Consider the following 23,473-nt stretch of genomic DNA (forward strand, 5'->3'; position numbering starts at 1 on the left):
AACCAAACAAAAAGAATAAAGCCATCAAACCACACATAAAGAAATCTAGTGTTAAAAAAAAAAAAAAAGGAAGAAAGAGAAAAACTGGGTTGCTTAGAGAAAGACTAATCTGTCACAATGAACAGATTTGAAGTTGGATAGATTTTGATACACACACACACACAAAGTTATTTCTAACCTTGACACTGTGGACAGCAGAGCCCAATCTGACAAATAATCTCAAGTGATGTTTAGGTTTGGAGGCAGTGTCATCTACAATCATAGTTAGTTTGTCTTTCTATAGCTACCACTTAAAAAAACCCCTTAGAATACACAAGCCCCCTCGGCTGTCCGTAACCTTTATGTCTTGCCATTTAAAACACACATCACAGTTATATAGCATTAGAGGGCACTGAAGAATTTCAAATCAGTTATAAGAAGTCCAGATAGTAGACAGAAAAAGGTTTCACAGCAGACACTGCTGACTTCAAGATTCCCTTTGCAGCACCCTTAAGCACACAGCTGCAATGGCCACAGAAATCACCTTATGAGTTTTACATCCCTACATGAGCCAAATCTATCACAAATTGATTCATCATCTGCAGCTGGGGTTAGGATTTTCCTGCTTTCTCCTTTGCACATCATCATTTTGTATCAAATCCCTTTGCAACACGCTGAGAGAATTTTCAGCCACGTCTTCTTCATCTCAGATCTCTCATTCACTCACTTGGTTTGGAGCACATATAGCCAGGAACAGAACAACATAAAATTGCTGCAGCACTTAACCTCCAATATTCTTCTACCTTCAGATACTCCTCCAGCTTGTGCTTTCCACACACTGCCAGACAAACAACACAAGCTTAATTTATCTCCCAACTCAAAACAGTTGGAGACTTCCCTTTAATGCTTGGTCTCTGTAGGACAGAAACTCACTGTTGAAACAGATGATGCCATATGTGAATTTGGTCTTGCCTCTCTTAATATGCACACACACACCACACAGTCCCCCCCCTTTGCCCCCATTTTATTCATTAGTGCACTGCCGTTTTCTTCTAGTAGATGAAGTTAATTTTCTACGTGATCATATGGAATGGAAACAGAATTATTTATTTTACCTTTAACAAAATTAAAGAACAAATAAGGGGGACAAAATAAAAGAAAAAGTTATCTGTCTCAGGTATCTGAACTTTGATGCTGCCATGGTTGACTATTTAAATAATGACACATGATTGTTTTTATATGTTAATTACCTAAGTAGGTACTTAGGAACTACTTAGAGAGGAGATTATTTACCCCATAGACTGTAGAAGCCCATGTGTCAGCACATCTGCTGCACAGGAAGATTAAACCTGTTCACACAAAACTCATACACTCTCTTGCTAATGGGGAAGAAGTTAGCTGAGTGAGACCTGAAGCAATGGCTTTGGGTTTTTTCCAACAGGCCCTTAAGACTGGCACAATGGATGGTGCTAGCTATCTCTGGGTTTCCAAAAACCCTTTAAACACTTGAATGGGCATTCTGGAAAAAAGAAAGGATTTTTATTCATGAGAGTTTTCTACACATGTGTTTTAATTTCAAAAATTTCTGCTCTATGTTATTTGAGAGTAGCAATCTTTGAAGACTGTTGAACAGAAGCCCTGGGAGGAACTGTATGACTGTGACCAGAATGACAATGCTGGTTGATGATTAGAAAGTGTGTACTGAAAACAGCTCAGTTACAGAGTTATCTTTGTCTTGGTTCACCTTACCAGCTGGTATTGAATGACCTTCAGACCATTATTTTAATATCTGTTAATGGAAGCCTATTCACCTTTTATCACATCCACTGCACACTACTTTCACATCACAGATGCACAGGGAAGAGAAAGCATCAGAAAACTCTGGAGGTGCAGAAGGTGATCACCAAAACTACAGTCAATGAGAAGAATAGAAAACACAGGCTAGTCTCCAGATTCAGCAAGTGCCCAAGAAACTTTTTTGAGAAGAACAAGCTCTGTCTGCTTCCATCTCATGCAAACATGGAGGTCAAATTAATGCTCACATATGCTGAGTGAACAGTTAGGGCTGGTTACCAAGTAATAATTTTTTTGCAAGTATACTTTAATGGAAACAATTTACCAAGTAGACATTTTGCTTTAGCTAGAAAGGGCCATATCCTCCATACCATCAACAGGGCAATTCAGAGCTCACCAAACAAACTACTGGTGCTGCTATTCTGTATCATGTGTCTGTACCTGCAGGCTTCAGAGTCTCCCTTGGTGAAGCTGGGCTTTGCAAACACCCCCTTCTCAAAGACATTAACATTCACTTTTTCAATCCAAGTACATGGAAATGTGCAGCCAAATATACATACCCCAAACACGTGTCGCTTGCACAACAGAAGCAAGCCCACACACATCCATTCACAGCCAAATGTAGTATAAATAACCTCACTATATAAATAGGCTTGCTTAAATGAAGTCTCTTGCTTAAATAAGGCTGATATAACTCCTCTTTCTTCTGCGCTGCCGGTTGTGTCCTGGTGTTTAAGTCTGGAAAATGGTAACCATGTTGGAATGAATGGAGAAAAAACCCCAGCAAAGCACATTAAACCCCCCACTGTGAAAGACAATAGACAAGAAGGTGAGTTCAGCATCTTGATGTAACATATCCCTGGTGAAGATTTTGTCAATAGGAGAAGAGGCAGGCAATTTCTTTTTATGTGTGTGTCTCTGCAACCTCGAGATAGATAAATATCAGTAAGAAAGGTAGTAAGAAATTGCAAGCAAAGGTGAAGCAATTAAAGCACTGAAACAAATCACTAAAGCACCAGTCCACACACAACTAAATTTGTAAAAATAAACCTAACATTCTCAGTTGAAAAAAAAAAAAAAAAGTATTAGTAAAGGAAAAGTAACTTTCCCCTCTTTCTCTGCATCTTCGCGTCTTTGGAAGGCCACCAGACAACTGTCCACACTCCTCACCATCCTCATGTCTGTATTCATCAATACAGTTTTATGGACATTTTCTGTCTTATCCTTTCCAAAACATTTCAAGAAACTGTTAAGACTGTTTTATCTGAAGATGGGTAGGAAGGACCGGCTGTCAGAAAGGACTCTCTGAACCTCCCTCTAGCAACCCTACTTTCACATTCAGCCCACACACCAGGCCCAGCTCTATCAGTGTTCTGGCTCATTTTGTCAGAGCTGTTGCATCTGTTTAGAACTTCCTTCACACTAATGAGTCTCTCCCTAATTAATCTTCAGTGTATGTATTCCTTCAGTCTCAATCATCCATGACCTAAATATACGGTCAATAGCAGAATGGTCATGTTTGCCATCTCAGAGGCAAATCTCACCTTGTATTAGCTCTCTTCATTGAATCTCACTGCTCTTTACACAAGGTAGGTGGAATGATTACTTCAGCTTCCAAGTGAAAAGGCAAAATTTATAAAGGTCAAGCAATGTACAAGCAGTTGCAGCAGTGGGTACAAACTCCCAAGTTTTCTTCTGCTTCCATTTCTCAGCTTCTGAAGCACAAACATATGTATGGTGTAAAGTCAGTATTTCTAACTTTTATGTTACCACTTTATTCATAGTTGGACCATTTTCATCCCATTAATGCTTCTCTTTAAGAATATTTCAGAACTGGTTTAAAAAAAAAAACTTGGAGTTTTAAAAATACTTCGGTCTTCCTTAATCATACAGGGATATATTTTCAAAGCAGTATGCCAGGAGTATTCCACGTGACTCCCATTCATGTTAAAATTAGAGACACAAGAATAAATCCCATATGCTGCTTTGAAAAGGCACTGCAACGTGTCCAAAGAAAATTTCCGCAGTTAAACGGTTCTTGCACAATTTTTCTGCTTGTTTTTCTTCCTTTGATTTCAGAATATATTTTTAACAGCTTTTTTTTTTTTTGCTTTTTTTTTTTTTTAATAACACTTGGTAGTATGTGGAAAAATAGAAAGAAGTGATTCACTGGTTATATTGATTCCTCTGCAGCTCTTTTATTTAAAAATGATTACTTTAATCAGAACATCTTTGCTTTGTAGTATGCAAAGCTTCCATTTTTGACAGTCACTGTAGGCAGCCTTCCTCTTGGAGCTTCAGCCCCCATGAGATGTGCTTTCCACACTTCCACAAACATTGAGTGGTGCTCAATGTTTCTGTGTTAGCCTGAAACTAGTTTTCACATCTGGACAGCAGGATTTTTTTTTCAAGAAAGGCTGATGCACAGTCTCTTCTTGTTGTTATTGATGCTTGTATTATTGATGCCAGGCAACGTGAGTGTGCAGGTTAGTAAATTCAAGGTCTCAGTCTCACATTTGGATCTTCTGCCCAGCACAGTATCTGTGATATCTCTGGCAGCCACAGAAGCCCACCCACCCAAAGCCAGCTGCCATCCTGGGCTTGCTGTGAGTGCAGCTTCTCCTTGTTTGCCTTGGTAATCACAGTGAGCATTGAATATGCTGTGCTCATGTACACACATTTTAATAAAATGACCAGTTGATTATTGAATTTGTTATTTAATATCAACTGATCCTAGTCAGTTGAAGAGAGAGAAACAGAAAATTTTAATCTTGATAGCTCTGGTTCTCTTGTCATTGCTCTCTTGTTTTTACTACTTACTAGCACTGTGCATGAGAGAACGTGAACAAAAAGGCAGTGTGAATATCATCTCTTCCTTCCTCCTCATCCTTTCTCATTACTGTCCCAAACTGCAACACTTTTTCATTTCAGCCATTTACATCAAAAGTGCAGCAAACTCTGCATCTAAGCACTTCTGAACTTTAACCTTTAAAGGATGTAAACAAAGGGGAAATAGCTTGCTTACATGTGGAAGGTGCTTCCACCATGGGAAAAAAAAAAGTATTGCTAACAGAATTCTGTATCAGAATATGAGAAAAGAAACTAAGGTTGCTCTGCCATTAAAGCACTGACAAGTAGAAGATGGACCAAGTGCCTATCTCCACTACTAATTTTCCAGGCAACATGCAACCTCAGCTCTAAGTCAGGTTGCTCAGGGCCTTCTTTGGGTGAGTTTTGAGTCTCTCCAAGGATGAACAGCAACTTGCTGTTCCAGTGCTGCACCAGTATCAAGGGTTGGGAATATTTTGTCCTACCAGTTTTCTTCACTGCAGCTTGTCTTTTTTTCTGTCACTGTGCACTTCTTCACAGCTTCTTGTTCAGACAGTGGAAGAAGATACAACTAGATCCATCCTCCTTCCCCTAGCCTTTTCCAAGATGAACAAATCTAATACCTTTGTATACTCTTTGAAGACCATGTGCTCCATCCCCCTTAATCATATTGGTGGCCCTTTGTTGGATTAGTCCTATTTAATCAAACTTATTCCATTGCTGGGACACAAAACTGGACACAGCCTTCCAGCTGCTGCCTTACCAATGCCAAGTTGGTGGGGATAATCCCTTCCTTTGACCTGCTTGCTATGCTTTAGCTAATGCAACCCAGCATGCAGTTAGTCCACATCACACAAGGGTGCACTGCTGATTCATGGTACTCATCCACACAGCAACCATCCTAGAAGCAAACACCTACAATTATATTTGTAAAACATGAAAATACTCTAAGTCCTCAGTTTCCATTAGCAATTGCCTGCCCTCAGCTTGATGTGGTACAGAAATTAATATCAAAGCCCTTGCTATCATAAAACTCAATGCTAGATACCGAAGTGTTACCCTAGTACTAAAATCAAGAAGCGTAGAGAAGGAAATTAGAATCATCAAATTCTTTCAAATGATAATAACTAAAGCAAATTGAGCAGCTATGAAACATCCTGTTCTCTGGAGCTTAAAAGCAACAAAGCAATAAAAAATCCCTAACCCATGCAGAGCTAAATAAGTTTTATGGAGAGGGTTTCTCTTTTCTCCCCAAGTAGAAGCACCATTTTAAAGATTTTGCTTTAACTAGAACTTTAAGGATTTTGCACAGTGAAGGGCCATTTAGGTGATACATATAACTGAAGCTGTTTGCAAGTTGCACACATCTAATACCTTCTACCCAAAGTTTATCTGTTAGATAGGTGGAGACAGGAGACTGCTCATTTGTCTACATAAATTAAAGTTTGCAGCCCACTGTATGTGGAACTAGGCTAGATAAACAAGTAACCTGCTCTCTAGCATCGTCATTAAAATGCTGTATTCACATCATTACTCATGAGAGAAGACATTTTGTCTCTGTAGCTATATTTTTAGGAATAAGAAACACCTCTGTGAGTGTCATTTTGACTGTAAAATTTTAACAGTGTCCTTCATATTTCTATCACTGCTGAAAATACAGTGGTCGACAACCCCCATCCTGGCTTCACCAACTGCCCTCCAATATTCTGTGATCTCAAAGGGTCTTTTCTGATTTTTTGACAGGAGGTCTGGCTGTGTAAAGTAGTCAGCTAGCATTCTATTGATAGAAAGTGAGAAAAGTGGATAACATGCTCAGGTGGAAATGCTGTATGAGCCATGACATTGCGTAAAGAAAAGGGGACAGCAGAAGGAAAGATGAGGGAAATAAATACTGTTGGAGGTCAGAGAACTGAACAGGGAGAGATGCAAAAGGAAGCTTCACTTAGCATAATGAAATGCAGTAAGATTTCTACATCTAATTGGTAGTTTATATATGTGCTTTTAAATAATCACACACAGGCCTTAAAATGCGTATTTTAAGCGTCAGTCATATAACAATCAGATTGATTCAGACAAAAAAATTAAAAAAAAAAAATCACAAGATAAAAGCCCATTAACAACTTCCAAATCTCTAGCTTACATAGAAAAGACTTCTTGGAAAGATTCTGAAAACCTTGGCAGCTATGAGACTACATCTTTTACCTCATAAATCTGATTTTACAAAACCAAGGATGTTCCATTTCCCTACTTGGTGACTCTTGAGATGTTATTTTCACTATGAAGCGCTGATCAATTGCTTCTGAAGAAACTGACAGTTTAACAATAACAAAGTAAGACCTGCAGTTCTATTTGGTTTTTTGGTGAAGTATAATAAAAAGTTTTAGGCAGCCTTTACTATTCAAGCAAAATTGATACAACTGCGGTTTTTAAATTCTTGCTGCTGAGGTTCTCAGATCAGCAACACAATGAAGATCAGTGAGCTTCCCTGAGACAGAATACTTAAAATGACAAAGATGTTTAAAATCTGGAGACACATCTCCAGAGAGAAGAATTACTACACAATTCAATACCTGTTTGTGAGCTATTTCCCCAGATGCTTCCACTCTTCCTGGCACAGCCTTGACATTCTTGACACAAGGATGGCTCTTGAGCATTTCATTTTTATGGTCATGGAATGAGTATCTTCAATTGATATGGCAAGATCTTCAATCAGCTGCACTTTTTCAAGAATCCTGACACAGAATTTGGTATTGGTTTATCCACATCTCTGGTGTTTGGCTTAAAAGGTTTAAATGCTACCAAGTCTCTCTCCACTCACACACTCAATTAGAAGGTGATACTCCTCAGCTTCCATCTTTCATAAATATTACCTGGGGCTTTGCTTCTCTGTTGCCATAACCAACATATAATGGTAACTTGAGGAACGAGGAGGGAGTAAGTCAATAAAATATCTTTCAGTAATCAATAAATCCAAAATGTTTTTTTAATGAGTATTCAACAGTATAGAGGTGAAAAAGCAAAGAAAAAAGCATCTTACCACTTTCAGTGGCACACACAACACCTTCCACCCTCCAATAAGCTATTTTGCTCTCAGTGGAAAAGTGGCAGAACCGAAGTTCACAGATCTCAGCTTCACTACCATTGCCAAGCAATAACTATTCCTTCTGTGGGCTCAAGCCCAAATATTCTGTGGGACAAAACCTAAGACTTCCTTCAGAAAGTACATGCTAAATAACCCCCCTCTCATCCTCCTCCACTTTCCCACTCATCCAGTCTCTGGGAACTTGGGGACAGCTCATGTTAACACACCACAGCCTGTGAACATCATTTAAGAAATCTTTGCACAGCCCATGCAGGACTCGTTCTGCTACAGCTGCCCTATTGTTTCTGTTCAAGGTAACCTACAGAAAGTTTACAGAGGCAGGTACCTGTCTTGGTCCCATTTGCACGGTGCAGACATGGCTTGAAATAGCTGGTGTGCATAAAGGAGGGAAGGGGAAGGGAGAGCCCCTCTGCTGCTGTGCACCATCTCCACCTCCCACTCCGACTCCTAGCAGCCCTTCCCTCTCATATGCCACAATCAGTCTTAGTTTACACTACTGTTTTGGGTAGCAGGATGATTTTGTCAGGGTCTGGCCAGTTACCTCATGTGCTAAAAATAGAGATACACACACAGCAGCATCGACTGAGGGGCAAATGGTGACTGACGTGTTCAATCAAGACAATACACAAGACATAAATTGCAAACAATGAAGGGCGTTTGTATAAGGACAGATGAGATGAAAACAACAAAGTGCCCTGGCTTTGCTGATGAGACATGTATGAAAGATTTCTGCTGCTCTTTTCAACCATGGTGCTATTTAGATTACAATTACTTATCGTGAAGCAACAATAATACCAGCTCTTCTGCTACTCTATGAGAGGCTATAAAAATTTCAGTGTCAGCTACATCATTCATCATAATAACCTCATTTCAACTGAAACAAAATATCCAAGACATCACCTCCCCTCCCCCCCCTACCCTTTTTTATTTGCCTATAATAAGGTCTATAGTCTGGGGAGCTCTCAGACTGAATTCTATGCATTGTGATTCACAAAATGAAAATCTGGTATTATATGCCCACTGACATTCACATCAGCAGCAATTCATGCAGCAAAAGGCCATATGCCATGCACCTCTGATTTAACTGTACTACAAAAACATATCCTAGAAAGAAGAAATAAAAATACAGAGACAAGAATGGTTCCCAAGATCTGATTACTCTCCACACTTTAGGACAGGAATGACAAGGGCAATATCACAAAATACCTTCTGGTGACAGTTCCAGTTAGGTTAGATTGTTTACCTTAGCAACTGACACACCCTACACGCAAGTGAGGAATATTTTTCCTAGTGCAAAGGTTTTCTGCAGAGTACAAAAAAAAAGCAGTTATCACAGATAAACTTCACTCAGTGGTTCTCCTCTGGTTATCAGGCTTTCCACTCAATCATCTTTTTGAAGGCTGAGATGTTTATTGGTTTGATCAGCACCCACAGAGATGAAAATGAAGAGTGCTTTGAAAATATGAAGTACCAACAGTTTTAAAAATTGCCATCTCCAGGGTGTTAAGCAGACCTGTACACGTTCCACAATAACACACAGACTTCATTAGAAAGCTGGGGGATAAAATGCACAGTGCCAAGGGCAGCTAGGATTTTCAAATAAGATGCTGAAACCAACAGCAACTTTCATTACTAGGGAAAGGATAAGACAAATTTTTAACCAAGGAATGGATTATACCAAAAATTGTTTTTTTTTTAATAACAGAGGTTTTGTTGAGATACCTCTCCCCTTCCTTGCTTTTTCCTTGAAGAGTCAGTCTCTCTCTTAGTGTACCCATCCTCGCATATAAATGGACAGCAATTCAGCTTTAAAATGCTTTTCCTTTTAAACGTATGCCCTCCATAAAATCACTGCATATGTGATCACTGGACAAGGATAGTTCAGCTAGGATAATACCTAGATGGGATCCTGCTACCAAAGATCTTCAAAGCCTTCTGCCAAGCTGGAAAGTAGTAAAGATGCTATTTATAATGGAGAAAAAAATTAAACTAGAAAAATAGTTCATAAGCTGCAAAGTGCAGAGAAAGGGCAAGTGCTGTTCCCTTACTGCTTCATTAACCAGTCTAAGTACTTATACTTCACAAATTAATTTTTTAAAATATATTTGTATTCTTGACAATGATAGTTAAGACTGAAAAATTTCCAAAAGGAAGCAACCAACTAAATTTAAAAATACAGTCTTCTTTTTCAATCCCTTTGAGCCAGACAGTCCCAACTTTTGGGGTATGAATGTTTAAATTTAGATCTGATTTTTAAGACAGATGCCTCCATAAGTGGAAAACGGCATCTTTTGAGTCTTAAAAGCCCCTTCTCAGGTTCCTGTAGTTAGAAGTAACAGACAAGCAATAAACTGGCTTTGACAAAGAGAATCACAGAATTACCTTGATTGGAAAAGACCTTCATGATCATCAAACATTAACCTAATGCTGACAAGTCCTTAACTAAACTATATTCCCTAAGCACTATATCTACCGGGGATGGTGACTCCACCACTGCCCTGGGCAGCCTGTTTCAAAGCCTGATAAACCTTTCAGTGAAGAAATTCTTCCTAATATCCAATCTAAACCTCCCCTGGAGCAACTTGAGCCCATTACCTCTGGTGTTAGCACTTGTAACTTCATTAAACAAACCAGTCCCCAGCTCTTCACAAGCTCCTTTAAGGCAGTTGTAGAGAGTGATAAGGTCTCCCCTCAGATTTCTCTTCTCCAGGCTAAGCAACCCCAGCACCCTCAGCCACTCCTCTTTAGCTATATGCTCCAAGCCCTTCATCAGCTTTGCTGCCTGTCTGTGGACACACTCTAGCAGCAAAATGTCCTTTCTGTAGTGAAGGGCCCAAAACTGAACTCTGTAGAGTACAGGGGTAAGATCACCTCCCTGGTCCTGCTGACCACACTATTTCTGATACAGGCCAGGATGCCATCAGTCCTCTTGGCCACCTGTGCAGCTCTCCAGCCACTCCACCCCAGCCTGCCACCACCTCACCTTATCACACATGGAGACAGCCAGCTCCTACACCTTTAAGACTTTCTTCTGAAAAACTATCCAGTTTTCCTGGATTTTCTGAACTACTTCCCAAGGTATTCTTAGCCTAAGCCATGTGTCCTGGTTTGGGCCAGGATAAAGGTGATTTTTCTGACTTGTACTTTTGCTTTTAACTGAGTCTCTTTAAGTAGTTGCACTTGCTGAAATTAACAGCAAGTTTCTCAGACAGTGTGTGCTTCTAGGATTGATAACACTTGATGTTTATAGTTACTGCTAGAGACTGGTATGCAGAGCCAAGGACACTGCTCAGCTCTGAGGAAAACATTTTACTGTCCAGGAGGATAAAGAGGTCCCACCTGAGCCCTCCTCTGGGGAGGAACAGACAAGATAGATGCCAGAATTGACCAAACAGAGTATTCCATCCCATATATGTCACACTCAGTATAAATTTGAGGCATCACAAGGGCCAAGCCAGACTTCTGATTTCTGGATTTCCTGATTTCCTGCTTCCCTTCCTTCACCCAGCATCCTGGAAGGATCCCATCCATTCGTCTGCCTGTGGTCCTGATCCGTGCTAGCCCATATCTGTGTGTTCCTGCCTCCAGTTCCCGACTGCTGCTGACTCCAGGAGTCCAGCCTGGACTTTCCCAGGGCTGCCCTGCAGCCTCGGTGGTGACATGAGAGTTACTGGGGGAGAGGAATGTGGTTTCCATTTTCCTGTATATTTTTATATATTTAGTAATTTTTCCTATTTATCATTACTGTTTCATTAAAGTTGTGTAGTTTAGTTTCCAACCCATAAGTCTCTCTCCCTTATTCTCTCTCCTTTCTTTATCAAGGAGGAGAGAGAGATTAATAGAGAGAGTCTGTCACTCGGTTTAATTGCCGGGCCAGTGTTAAACCGTGACAGCCATGAGAGACATGGGGGAATGGGCTGTGGGCCCAGCCCTTTGGGGCACATGAAGGCAGGCTGAGGGAACTGTCTCTGCTCCAGAGGATGCTGAGACCCCAGAGCAGGTTGCCCACAGAGGTTGTAGGTGCCCTGACCCTGAGAGTGTTCCAGGCCAGGTTGGCAGACATGTTGAACAACCTCATCTAGTGAAAGATGGCCCTGCCCATGGCAGGGGATGGACTGGGTGATCTCAAAAGGCACAGAGGAAGAGGCAGCACCAGAGGAGAGGCACCATGAGCTCCAAGGCCATTGCTCAGATGGCTGATGGTGTGGAGCTTCCTCAAGATGAGGAGGAGCCCACGTTATTCACCTTATTCCCACATTTAGCACCAATAAATCTGTCAGTTTTTGCCAGTAACCAGGTGACAGATGCTCTCCATTAGGCCCCCACTACCCTGCCAGTGGAAGATAAAAAAGGGAATAAGGAACTGAGACTTGAAGGTTGGAATCAAAAACTAGGATAGGTTTAATGAAGCAGTAATAATGATGGCAAATGATAAATATATATATTAAAAAATGTAAATTTGGAACCCTTGCTCTGGTAATTATGTCTCAACCAGACAAGTCCCACACTGGACTGGACAGCAGATGGGATTGTCTGAGTCCAAGGTCCCAGTGACAGTTCATAACAACCTTGAAAACACCAAGCTGGTCCTACTTGGGAAGGCAGGAGAAGGCGACCTGTCTCAACAAATGATGTTTGTGCCAGTTTTTCAAAGTTCTACCACTCATTGCTTTCAGGGTGGTTTTTAGCAAGCCATCATGATGTTCAATCTTTCAGGAAGCTGGTGGATGATAAGAAGCATGATGGATCCACTCTATAGCATGCCTCTTTGGCCCTAGTATCTATTAAGTTGTTTTTGAAACGAGTCACACTGTCTGACTCAGTTTTCTCTGGGGTCCCATGCCACCACAAAATTTGCCTTTCAAGGCCCAGAATAGTATCATGGGCAGTAGCATGGGGCACGGGATGTTCCCAGCCACCCAGTGCTTGCTTCTACCATCATAAGCACACAGTGCTTACTCTGGCAAGTTTGAGGAAGGGTGATACAATCAATCTGCCAGGCCTCTCTATATTTATGTTTAAGCCTGCATCCCTCATACCACAAAGTTTTTAACCATCTGGCCTGACTAACAGCAGCACAAGTATTACACTCATGGATAACCTGGGTGATAACATCCCTGGTTAAATCCACCCCTCTGTCTCTGGGCCATCTGTATGTTCCATCTCTTCCTTGATGACCAAAAGCAACAAGCCAAGGCCCACTGAGCTAAGAATAATTTACCTTTGTGTTCCCAATCTAGATCCATTTAGAGCAGCTTAGTAGCCTGGTTGTCTCTATGCTCATCAGTAGCCTTGTTTTTAGGCATGTGAGCATCTACACGCAGTATCTTCACCACTTACTAACTCAGTCAGACAGTAAATATCTTGCCACAGGCCAGCTGCCCAAACTGGTTTCCCCTTCTGCTCCCAATGATCTTGTTTCCACCTTTCCAGCCACCCCCTAAAAGCATTAGCTACCACCCAGGAATCAGTGTACAGGTAATGAATGTACCCACCCCTTCTCCCGGTCAGCAATGCTTATGGCCAGCTGGCTGGTTTTGACCTCTGTAAACTGGCTTCATTCACCTGCTGGTTCCCTGCAAGACAGCAGGATCCATCAGTAAAAAGATCTGAGAGTTCTTTATATGCAGGGGCTTCCTTGGCACTGTCTCTTCTGGTAGCAGCCCAAATGCTGTACTCTCTGATCAATTTGTGATAACCTCCATGATGCTTGAGTGATTGAGACTCCCTGTTCATGGTATCTGTGTTATTATGGCAATCTACTTACTTCAGATAGCATCAGTGGCATGGTAGGTGGATGCTACCTTCCCCTTGAACACTTAGGATTGTCAGTCATGGTACCAGAAGGAGCTGTGCCTCAGGCCCAATTACTTCTGAAGCAGCTCAAACTCCTTCATAGGCAGCAAATATCTTTTTTTTTCTGAAATAGTGGGACATATTTGGAGATCTGACAGGTGCAGACAAATATACAGAGATGGAAAAGACTTAACAGAGCCATTCACAAACGAGCAGCCAGTGAAGGAACAAACTTGCAATATCCAGGCCACAAAAAGCATAGCAGGTATACCAACAAAATGGTAGGGAAAAGTCTTCAACAGGCTTTCCCTACATCACATTTAACTGCACTGCTTGGAACAGAGCCTTCTTAAGGAAGTGGTTACTAATGGAAAAGACCTGACAACCCTTCCTGCACCCATTTATGCTCTTCTAGAAGATCTCATTGTATTTGGAAGATGATTTTTTCCTCAATTAAAAAAAGTCACATTTTCTGTATAAACTATACAGAAGACTAGCAAAGGATTATTTGATATATATTTATATTTTTCACAAATTAAGGCATCACACAATTAATTATACAATAAATTTATAGCAATTATCGGTTTCCAATAGAATTTAATGAAGTGCTAATTGCCTCAGGTATGAAAATGTGGAACTTAATTGGTACTAATCTGCCTAAGCCTGGGGAATGCTGAATTGAATGTGAGAACAATTTATTTGTGGTGCCCTTAACTGATATAAACAAAGCATTGCCAAGAGAAGGTGCAATAAAGCTAACAGTGCAATCATTCCACTGGCTTGGCATTTTCCAAAGGTAAAATGCAAACAGAACAGCCTTCCAAGCTTCTCTCAAAGGAAATTAAATGCATCTGTTTCAAATTGGTGAAAAAATGCCCAAAAATAAATAATAAAGGCTTTGGAGAGCATCTGTGAAGAGCTATTTATCATTGCAAGGAAAGGGAAGTGACAGACAGATTTACAGATTGGCCAAAGGACTTTACATTCAAGTTCATTTGAATTAATTTTTCTCCTGCTTGAGGTAACAGTTCTTTCATGCTGTTGGAGCTATCATTGGCCATCTTCCTCCAAGCATCCCTGTGAGGGGGTTGGAAAAAGGGGCACAGACACAGATGGAAGCAGCAACCTTGGGGCTGGAACTGCTGTGGCAGCCTGGAGCTGAGATAGTGTGATGGAGTAGGCTGGAGCAAACAGCCAGATATTCTGCTTCCCCTTTTGGTCCTGCCACTGCTTCACTGCCAAGGCACTTGTGCTGTAGATTTGTGTCTTTACCTCCTTCCTGTGAAATAGTTATGGAGACTTAACCAAAAGCTAACTCTGCAATGAGCAGAAAAGTGTAGAACTTAGATAGCATCACTAGGGGGGATCACTTGAGGATGCCAAGAGAGCTGCTCCTCCCCTCCAGGTATGCAGCAAAGCCTTGATACTTCCAGTTTAGGCATGGCACTACCATGGAAACTACTAGACCTAGGACAACAAGTTTACAGGAAGCATTTCCGACTGCTTCTGGAGTTTCCCAGATTCACAGAAGATCCAGCAAAACTGCTGACAGCTCCTCTGTCATGTTGCTGTTCTGATCCTTTCTAAAAGATCCTCTATTACTTTGTGTTCTTACAGGTAAATCACATTATCTGATGGTGGTGGTGGCCCACAGCATGTGTTTCCACACAAAACACCACTCCCAGAAGTACATTCCTTAAAAGTCTGCCCTTGAACTCTTTGTCATATTTTGAAGCTAGCCTTACACAATTATTTATCCTAGAGCTGCTGAAAGCATGACAGCACTAGAGAAGCTGAGAAACCCATGTCATGACATCTCTGAACCGTCACAGAGCAAGGAAATGGCATTTTTCATTTTTATGTTATGCTTGGTTACATTTTCTGTTATCTTGTCATAGAGCAGGGAAAAATGTTCACAAGGTCTGAGCATAAACATCTTTTGCAGTTATCAAATGATTCCTTGTTTGCTTTGGTATTTAATTAAATGACTCGTGTGGGGCATTTATTGTTTGCATCTGCTGTCACGGTGAACAGTGTCTATTCTACTGATTAGTACACAAGAACAGTTTGTTATGTGTATATTTATCAGGGACATATATTATCACCTTGTGTGAGCAGACCCTACGCCTGCACGGGGATCCAGTGCCACAGTTTGGTGTGTCACTGAAATAGCCAGATGCCTCATGTGCAGTTGCTCTGGGCACCCAGGTGTGACAATTAAAGTGAATGCTATCTTTGCCAAAATGCTGAAACTAGAGTTTTCTGGGGTTACTAGGAATGTTTTTATTATTACAAAATAAATTTTCACAGAACAATTAAAAGCCAGGGTTTCATACTCTGATGATCTCAAACATATGTCCATCAGGCAAAATAATTTTACCAAAGTTCTCAGTAATGAGAAAAATGCATTGGCAGCATCATTAGCTAACCTCAGAGAATGGTTTGGCTTGGAAAGAACATTAAAGATCACCTAGTTCCAACCCACCTGCAAAGACAGGGACACCTTCCATTAGACCAAGTTGCTCAAAGCACCATCCAACCTGGCCATGAATACTTCCAGGGAGGGTACATCCCAAACTTCTCTGGGCAGCCTGTTCCAGTATCCTACCACCCTCACACTTAAGAATTTCTTCCTAACCCTAACCTAAATCTCCCCTCTTCAAGTTAAAAGCCATTACCCCTTTGTCCTATTGCAACACGCCTTTGCAAAAAGTCCCTCCCCAACTTTCCTCAAGGCCCCCCTTCAGGTACTGGAAGACTGCTGTAAGGTTTTCCTAGACTCTTCTTCAGGCTGAACAACTCTGCCTTGTCCCACTTTCCTATTCCTTAAACCTGTAGTTTCAGCTCACAAATTCAGTTTTGATTTCAAGCATCATATAAGAGGACCTTCCAAAGGTTTTTGGATTTAGCATCCCCTACTTAACTTTAGCCATATTGAAATTATAATCTGTGTCTTGTTATGAGTAGTCATTTTTGGCCATCTAAAAACCTAAAACTACGCTAATACACTAATAAAAGCAACTAACATTAGACTCAATATCTACAAAGCTGCTTCAAAACATTGGAAGGTGATTTAAATACTTTCATCTTTTCCTTCCACACTGGGACTGGAAGCAGCAATTTTTATTCTTAATGTTCAGTTTGCTTAAGATGGCACTGCACTAGGCACAAACTAAGCAAAATTGGTCATATCGTTCTATGGGTCTAATAACAAGCTATGGCTGTCTCTCTAGTTAAAATAATCCATTTGCTTACCCTTCCTCCTTTTAGCATGTGAACTTCAAGCCTACAAAAGCAGCAGACTGAAATCTCTGGAGACCAGAGCTAAGAGAATAAACTTGTCTCCTACATAATGTCCTGTCTGTGGACTCCTTGTCTCACCAGAAACAATATTTGTATTGTACAAGGAAATCACTAACAAGATAGTGATCTCAGTATAAATGATCATTAGGGCAATATATTTGCATTTACTTAAATTCAAAAAATTCCATTGGGAGTATGCTTTCATTTGGCCCCATGGAAGGAATTCTAGAGATTATTGTCTTGAATCTCACGTACTAACTTGTTAAAAAAAAAAAAAAAAAAAGCATCAACCAATTTAAGTACCTTATTGTCTGTGTGACAGCAGGGCCTGGTTCCCCGAGAAGGGTGTAGGTGGTCCCTATGTGGCGGAAAACTGACTGATGAGCACCCTTTTAAATGGGCAGGCTGGTGATTAAGGTTTCTAAATGCTGGAGTGCAAGCTAACTCAGTCCAGCTTTCTTACAATCAACATGGACTCCAAAAATCAATACACAAGGCTTTCTTCTACTGCAATAAAACATGTAGCATTATGTAAAGCTTGGAGGGAGACAAGATTATATTTTTGAAGTCATAAACCATGCTGTCTGCTCATAAATGACTGCGGAAGACAAAGGGTTTAAAGTGTCCTTTGATCATCTGTAGGCTCAAATTTAAAGAAAAGGTTTCACGTGGAACTGCTGCTACCTGCACATCTGTCTATCCAACTCCATCTTAATTTCTCTAGAAAACTCATTAGACATGAATTATGCATATTTTAAAAGGTTATAAAGGCATAGTATAAGCTTAGCTGCCTGACTAACTATTCTATTCAGATATCTACAAGTCTGGCAGTATCACTCTATCACCACAGACATCCAAGGAGTTTTTCCAATGAACAATTTGACAAAAGGTGTCTCTCTTAATGAAAGAAACTCAGTGAGACAAAGCATGAGATCATAAATATTTCACTGAAACACCATAAAATTCTTCTGTTCATGAGCAAAGTGCTGTTTTATTTATTTTTTTTAAGCTTTAAAAATGAACAAACCTGTATGAAATATTCACAACATGAACTGAGGAACTATGATGCCACAGTATGCCATTTTGTCATCAAAAGAAAGTCTTAATCTGTGGCTTTAAAACCCCTTGAGAACTGAAATCTGAAGGGACTTATTCAATCACTTGATTTCTTTTAGAGCCCATCACTTTCCAGTGCTAGAGGAGAAAATAAATCTCTGTATGTGGACACAGACCTCCTACAGCCCCTTAATGTATAAGCTATTGTGATTAATCAAAATTAAACAGAAAGCTCCTTTTCTTCCATTACAATTAAAGACCAAAGCAAGTGGATTAGCTTTTTAGCAGAATCTCCATGTCTCAAGAATTACCATCAAATATATTGAGAGTGTTAAATTTTGGAGATTTGGGGGGAAGAAGAGAAGAAAGAAGAAAATGAATGAACTCATCAGCCAGGTGGGTAGCAAACCATAGCAAAGTGGCATTTCACACATTACCATGACAATCAAGTTATTGAACTGAAAAATAGCAATACAAAGATGTACAAAGCAATTTTCTTTTCACAGCAACTAAGCTATGGCATCTTGTGAAGCTTTGCTTTCCTCCTGTTCACTTCTGAAAGTATGGGCTGAATGCTCCCTGGGTCCATGTGGCTTTTACCTGCCAAGTTTTCACAAGGGACTGCATAGAAACTGGTACCCTTAACACACAGGAAAGATGTAGAAAGAATACTAACATGCCATGATCACCAAAGCCCCTTGCCAGGTAAGGAGTAGAAAGGGTGTTATTTAGTTTGGTAAAGCTATCAGCACTGGCAGCTGTCACCCACCAACCAGATGGGTAAACCTTGGTACCACTATATAATGTATCATCCCCCACAAATCCAGAAGTGCTTCACAAGCCCACGCAACAACACAGTTTGCTTCACTCACAGATCCCTTTAGACATTTATCAGCTGAGTAATGCACATCACCACCACATGTCATTTGAGGCACGTAAGAGCACAAAAATCTCCTTATGAGTAAAAGAAAGGATTTAGATAAGCAGAACATAATTACAGAGCTCTTAGAAATGAAAGTCGCAACTGTTTAATATTCCCTCCCGTTTACAAAACCAGTTACAAAATCAAGGCTGATTTCTGCAGGCAGAGATACTGGGTTCATCTCTCATGCACCACAGTGCCACTGCCAGACACAAATCCTGGCAGCATGATGGCAAACATTTCAGATTTGCCCCTTGGAGTTAAGAATCACCTGTCTTCAATGACACACGCAGCAGGACCTACTGCTCACCTTGCCACCTGAAAGAGCTGCTGACTGAAGCCACGGGATTTTCAGTAACAGAAAACACAAACAGAAAACTAGTCAGATCAGAGAAGAAACTACCTGTTCTTCCCTGAGGCTCCACAGCATTGCCTAACCTGAAAAGTTAAGGACTTTGTTTTCTTTTTAGGGTGATCTGGGTTGTTGTCTGAAACAGCCCCTTTCTTTTCTTGGATTTCTAATGATTTTCCAATTCAAGTTGTAGGAAATTATGTACACAAATCCTTCTACTGAGACAGAAGGTCTGAAAGTGATAGGCATATCTATTTAAAACAAACCCATACTATGAAGTAGTCTTTTAAAGTTGTTGCTTTTTTAAGCTATTTATTTTAGGTTTCTACACTAGTTCAGTGAATGATCTTGCACCTTCTGTGCTCCTGGACCATTAGGTAAGAGAAGCATGACAGGAATTGCACACAAGAACAAGCCTCTAGGCCATCTAGCTACAACAGCACACATTTTGGACTTCACTTCTCTCTTTTTCCAGGGCTCTGGTATGGCTGACAGCTATCTTACCTAAAAAAGATAACTCAACAAAGATTATTCCAAACCATGTCTTAAGGAATCACCTTCACTCTACAGCAGAAAACAGACATTTAGACTAGTTCAGTAATAAATTGTTCCAATTAGAATTTAGGCATGATCATTCTCACCAACTCTCAACATTTGAGTCTGGTGAGTTCAGAGCTCTTCTTTGGCACAAGCTGATGCAGTCTCACTTTTCATTCTCAACCAGCAGCTCTATAACCAACATCTCTCACAGAGACTCAAGATGCAGTCAAAGGATCCCAAAAGATAAGGATGCCAGCTGGCCACAAAAGCACAAGTTTGTTCTTCTTACCAAATGCCAAAGATACTGTTCAGAACCATGGTAAATTAGACAGTTAAAACAGGGTATCTAGGGACTACTAAGACACACAGTCCTGTTCTCCACAGCTTTGCTGAGGGCCAGGAGATTGGCTGAAACTGCCAGAATTCTGTCTTATTTTAAAAAAATAAATAAATAAAAATAGTGCAATAGTGAAGAGTTTTGTTGCAGTTTTGGGTTTTTTGTTTGGTTGGGGTTTTTTTGGTTTGTTTTACTGGGCTAAACTGCACAGCAGTTTGTCAGGATTGTGTCCACTCTTGAATATTTTATCACCTTAGTGTTCACATGAAACAAAAGGGAAGCACAGAATTATCACTGCAGTACTCTCTTTGCATTATTTACAACCTTGGAGGCTGCAGCACTTCAGCATAATATTACTAACATAAAGAGGCAGAGTTTCCCCTCAAGCCAGGTTTTTAGCTTCACAGTCTGCAGTGCAACATGATTGAAAAAGGTCAGTGAATCTCCCTTACACCTCCCATCCCATACCCCTGCCTTCTGAATGCTGGTGCTCTGATGTGCAAAGAATCTGAGCAGATAAAACTCCAGAGCATTCAGCAGAATGGGGATTAGTAAATCCCTGTGCCTCCTGGGAAAGAATAGATGGCCTCGTTTCACCATCCTGACAAATTACCATCCCACCCTTTTTCTTGCCTTGTTAAAGTCCTCTGAAGTTGCCCTCATTTCCTTCCATGTCTTGTTCAAGAGCTGAATGCAGATACAGAAGAACTCCTCAAACGATCTGTCATGGGTGAAGAACATGGGATGGAAATCGTTGCAGGTCTCGCTGGCTAAAAACAGAAAAACAAGGGGGGTGGAATAAAATATGTACAGGCAGGAGCTTCAGAAAATAGACATAAAATACAATCAGCTGCAAAAATTAGAAAAGACCGTAATCAAAAGGAAGCATAGCTCTAGTAGAAAAAGAGGTTTGGTAAAGCTATCAAAACATTATTTTAAAAAGCCAGGCTTGTTCTACAGTCTGAAAGACAATGAAACAGTACAGAGCCTGTCTGTAGGAGACTGAAAGCAAGAACAAGAGGAAGCAGCTACCTGTTTGCCTGAATATTCTCTCAATGAGTGTTTTGTTTGTGCCAAGTTTTGGTATTCAGGTGGGGACAGAGAGACACAGGGAAGAAGCAGAGGTTTCCTCATAAAAAAACTCACCTTCCCCACTGCTGGCAGCATGTACCAGATTGCATACTCAGAACCAAACACCCAACCCCAGCAGTCACAAACCAGTATCAGATCAATGTACACACTGAAACATGAAGCTCTGCTAGCAGGGCAGATGATCTGCCCTATTGTAAATGGATATACCACAGAGAAAACCAGAGACACACAGATGAAAATGTAATTGATGATATTTGGTCTTTGAAAATAATGGTAAAAAAAAAAGAAATGTATTTTCCGTCGTCTGTCCTATATGTGCAAGACAGAAGGGGAAAAAAAATAAAGAACCCAAAAGTCAAATTTCCCCTTTTTAAACAAATACTGGCATTAGGGAAGGAAAAAAAAAAAAAGAATACTATAGTGATGATCTCAAAAGGGAAAACCAAAGTTTGACAAGATTGCTGCAATCTCCTTGAGCAAAGAACTGACTTTTGAAAAATAAAGGCTGAAGTAATGCTGACCTCTAGGCACATCTGAGCAACCTAGGAAGAGAAGCAGCTTTAGCCAAGGACTGGAAAGGATTCTTAAATCCTGCAGGGCCATCTCAGTAGGTTGCATATTTGTATTCTTCAAAAAGTAACAAAAAAAATCATTTACATACGAAGCCGAAGTTGACTAAACTTTTCTTCATATACTCAGTTCCCAGATCTCTCAGCTTCAGCTTTCACCTCTGCATGAGTGCTCCTCTCCTTTGGACTTTTCCAGCACTCGCATGCCTATGTAAAAGCATCTTTCCTTACTTCATACAGCCACTGTTAGGCAAGCTTCCTCCTCTGCAAGAACAGCAGAATTATCGAGTACTGGAATATATCATGCTTTTCAGAAGGTTGGATCACTGTCTGACATCTGCTTTTTCTCAGTGGAACTAAAGAAATTAGAATTAAGATTCTTTGCTAGAGAACATGAATGGCTCAGGAAGGTACCAGGTCCTGGTACCTCTTCTAGCCACAAAATCACCCTTTCAGCTTGTTTAGTTACTTCTGTCACACCAGCAGCCCTGTCACAGGAACATCAGTTGTTCTTAGAATCACCTGAGCCCTCAAAGAAAAAAGGTTTCTGATCTTCCCCAACATGCAGCATCCCAATTATAAAGCACAACTTTGAAGCTTAATTTTAAACTTGAAGCTTAATTTTAACATCAGTTTTACTACAATCTAATCAATTCCTCAGTTACATAGCAAGGATGAGAAGTAATTTTGGAGCACAGGTTTCATTCTAATCAAGTAAGCTCCGTTTACTTCAAAGGTTGTGCAGACAAGGGGGAATTAGTCAAAGCACAGACCTATATTTATGAGGCAAAACTCAAACCCTTCAAAAGAATAAAATGCCTCAGGCATGAACTTCAGAGCACCTTCAGCTTCCATTCATTTCACTGGAGCTGCATGGGCTCAACACTTCCAATAATCAGACCTTCATCCTGTAATAATGTCAGAGACACAACAGGACAGTCTCAGAGGGCACTTGTCTTTAAGTCATGAAATACTATAATGATGAGAAGAAACAACACCAAGCAGAAGAATGCAGCCAGTACCTTTGCTATATAAATCACAGTACAAAACAAGGCAATAACCCTCAACAAGCACTGGCCTTTCTGAGCCTCTTTAGAGCCTGAGCTTATCACTGCTCCTGCTCATAAAAATCAATAAATCAAAATTAATGGAAAGGCTAGAGATTCTCAGAAACTTGATCATCAGTTCTCATTCATGCTCTTTATGACAATCAGCCCCAAAACATATCTACTATGTGGACTAGTCTGCATGCAGAATCAGAGGTGCCACCTTCCTCCCCTCCCTTTTTTTTTTTTAAGTAGGCAACATACTTTGTTTTATGCCTTCTCAGTCTGAAAATGAAAGAGTAAAAATCATTATTATAGCTATAAATGGAGAAAGTTAGGCCTGCGAGAAAGCAAGATCAATGTCTTAAAGCACAAAGCAAATTCTAAGGAAAATTCAAAATGAAATAGTAAACAGCTTGCTTAAAATTTCCACCAGCATCCAGACAGTAGAGGAAAAAAAAATCCATAATTGACTTCAAAGGTAGCTTCTTGTATGTCTCAAAAAATTCTATCAAAAATAACACAATTCAATGGAAAGATCATAAATGAAGCATATCAGTGGTGATTATATTATAGCATATCTGCAGCTCAGGTCACGTCTATGTTCTGCTTCAAGTGTTTCAATGTCTAATGAAAGACAATTCTCATCTCAATACTTTCTTTCTCCTTTTGACAGGTAAGACAAAGATGAACGAAAAGGCAATACTGTGTTACCAGTGGTTTCCATACCAGGAAAAGACCAAGTCAAAACCTGG

At 40.4% G+C, this 23,473-nt stretch overlaps 1 protein-coding gene across 6 annotated transcripts in view; it reads right to left on the reverse strand.

Annotated features, from left to right (window-relative positions):
* The window catches only part of ELMO1 (engulfment and cell motility 1), a 311,982-nt gene that overhangs the window by 90,581 nt on the left and 197,928 nt on the right, over positions 1-23,473 (reverse strand). For 5 of the 6 annotated variants that reach the window (XM_030445753.1, XM_030445755.1, XM_030445752.1 and 2 more), the window contains one exon: positions 20,645-20,781. In XM_030445753.1, the coding sequence (XP_030301613.1) occupies positions 20,645-20,781 (137 nt within the window). Of the gene's footprint in view, positions 1-20,644; positions 20,782-23,315; positions 23,318-23,473 lie in introns of all 6 variants that reach the window. The other variant, XM_030445757.1, reaches the window with a different exon arrangement.

This window comes from Calypte anna, chromosome 2 (assembly GCF_003957555.1).
Source record: "Calypte anna isolate BGI_N300 chromosome 2, bCalAnn1_v1.p, whole genome shotgun sequence".
Lineage (NCBI taxonomy): Eukaryota > Metazoa > Chordata > Aves > Apodiformes > Trochilidae > Calypte > Calypte anna.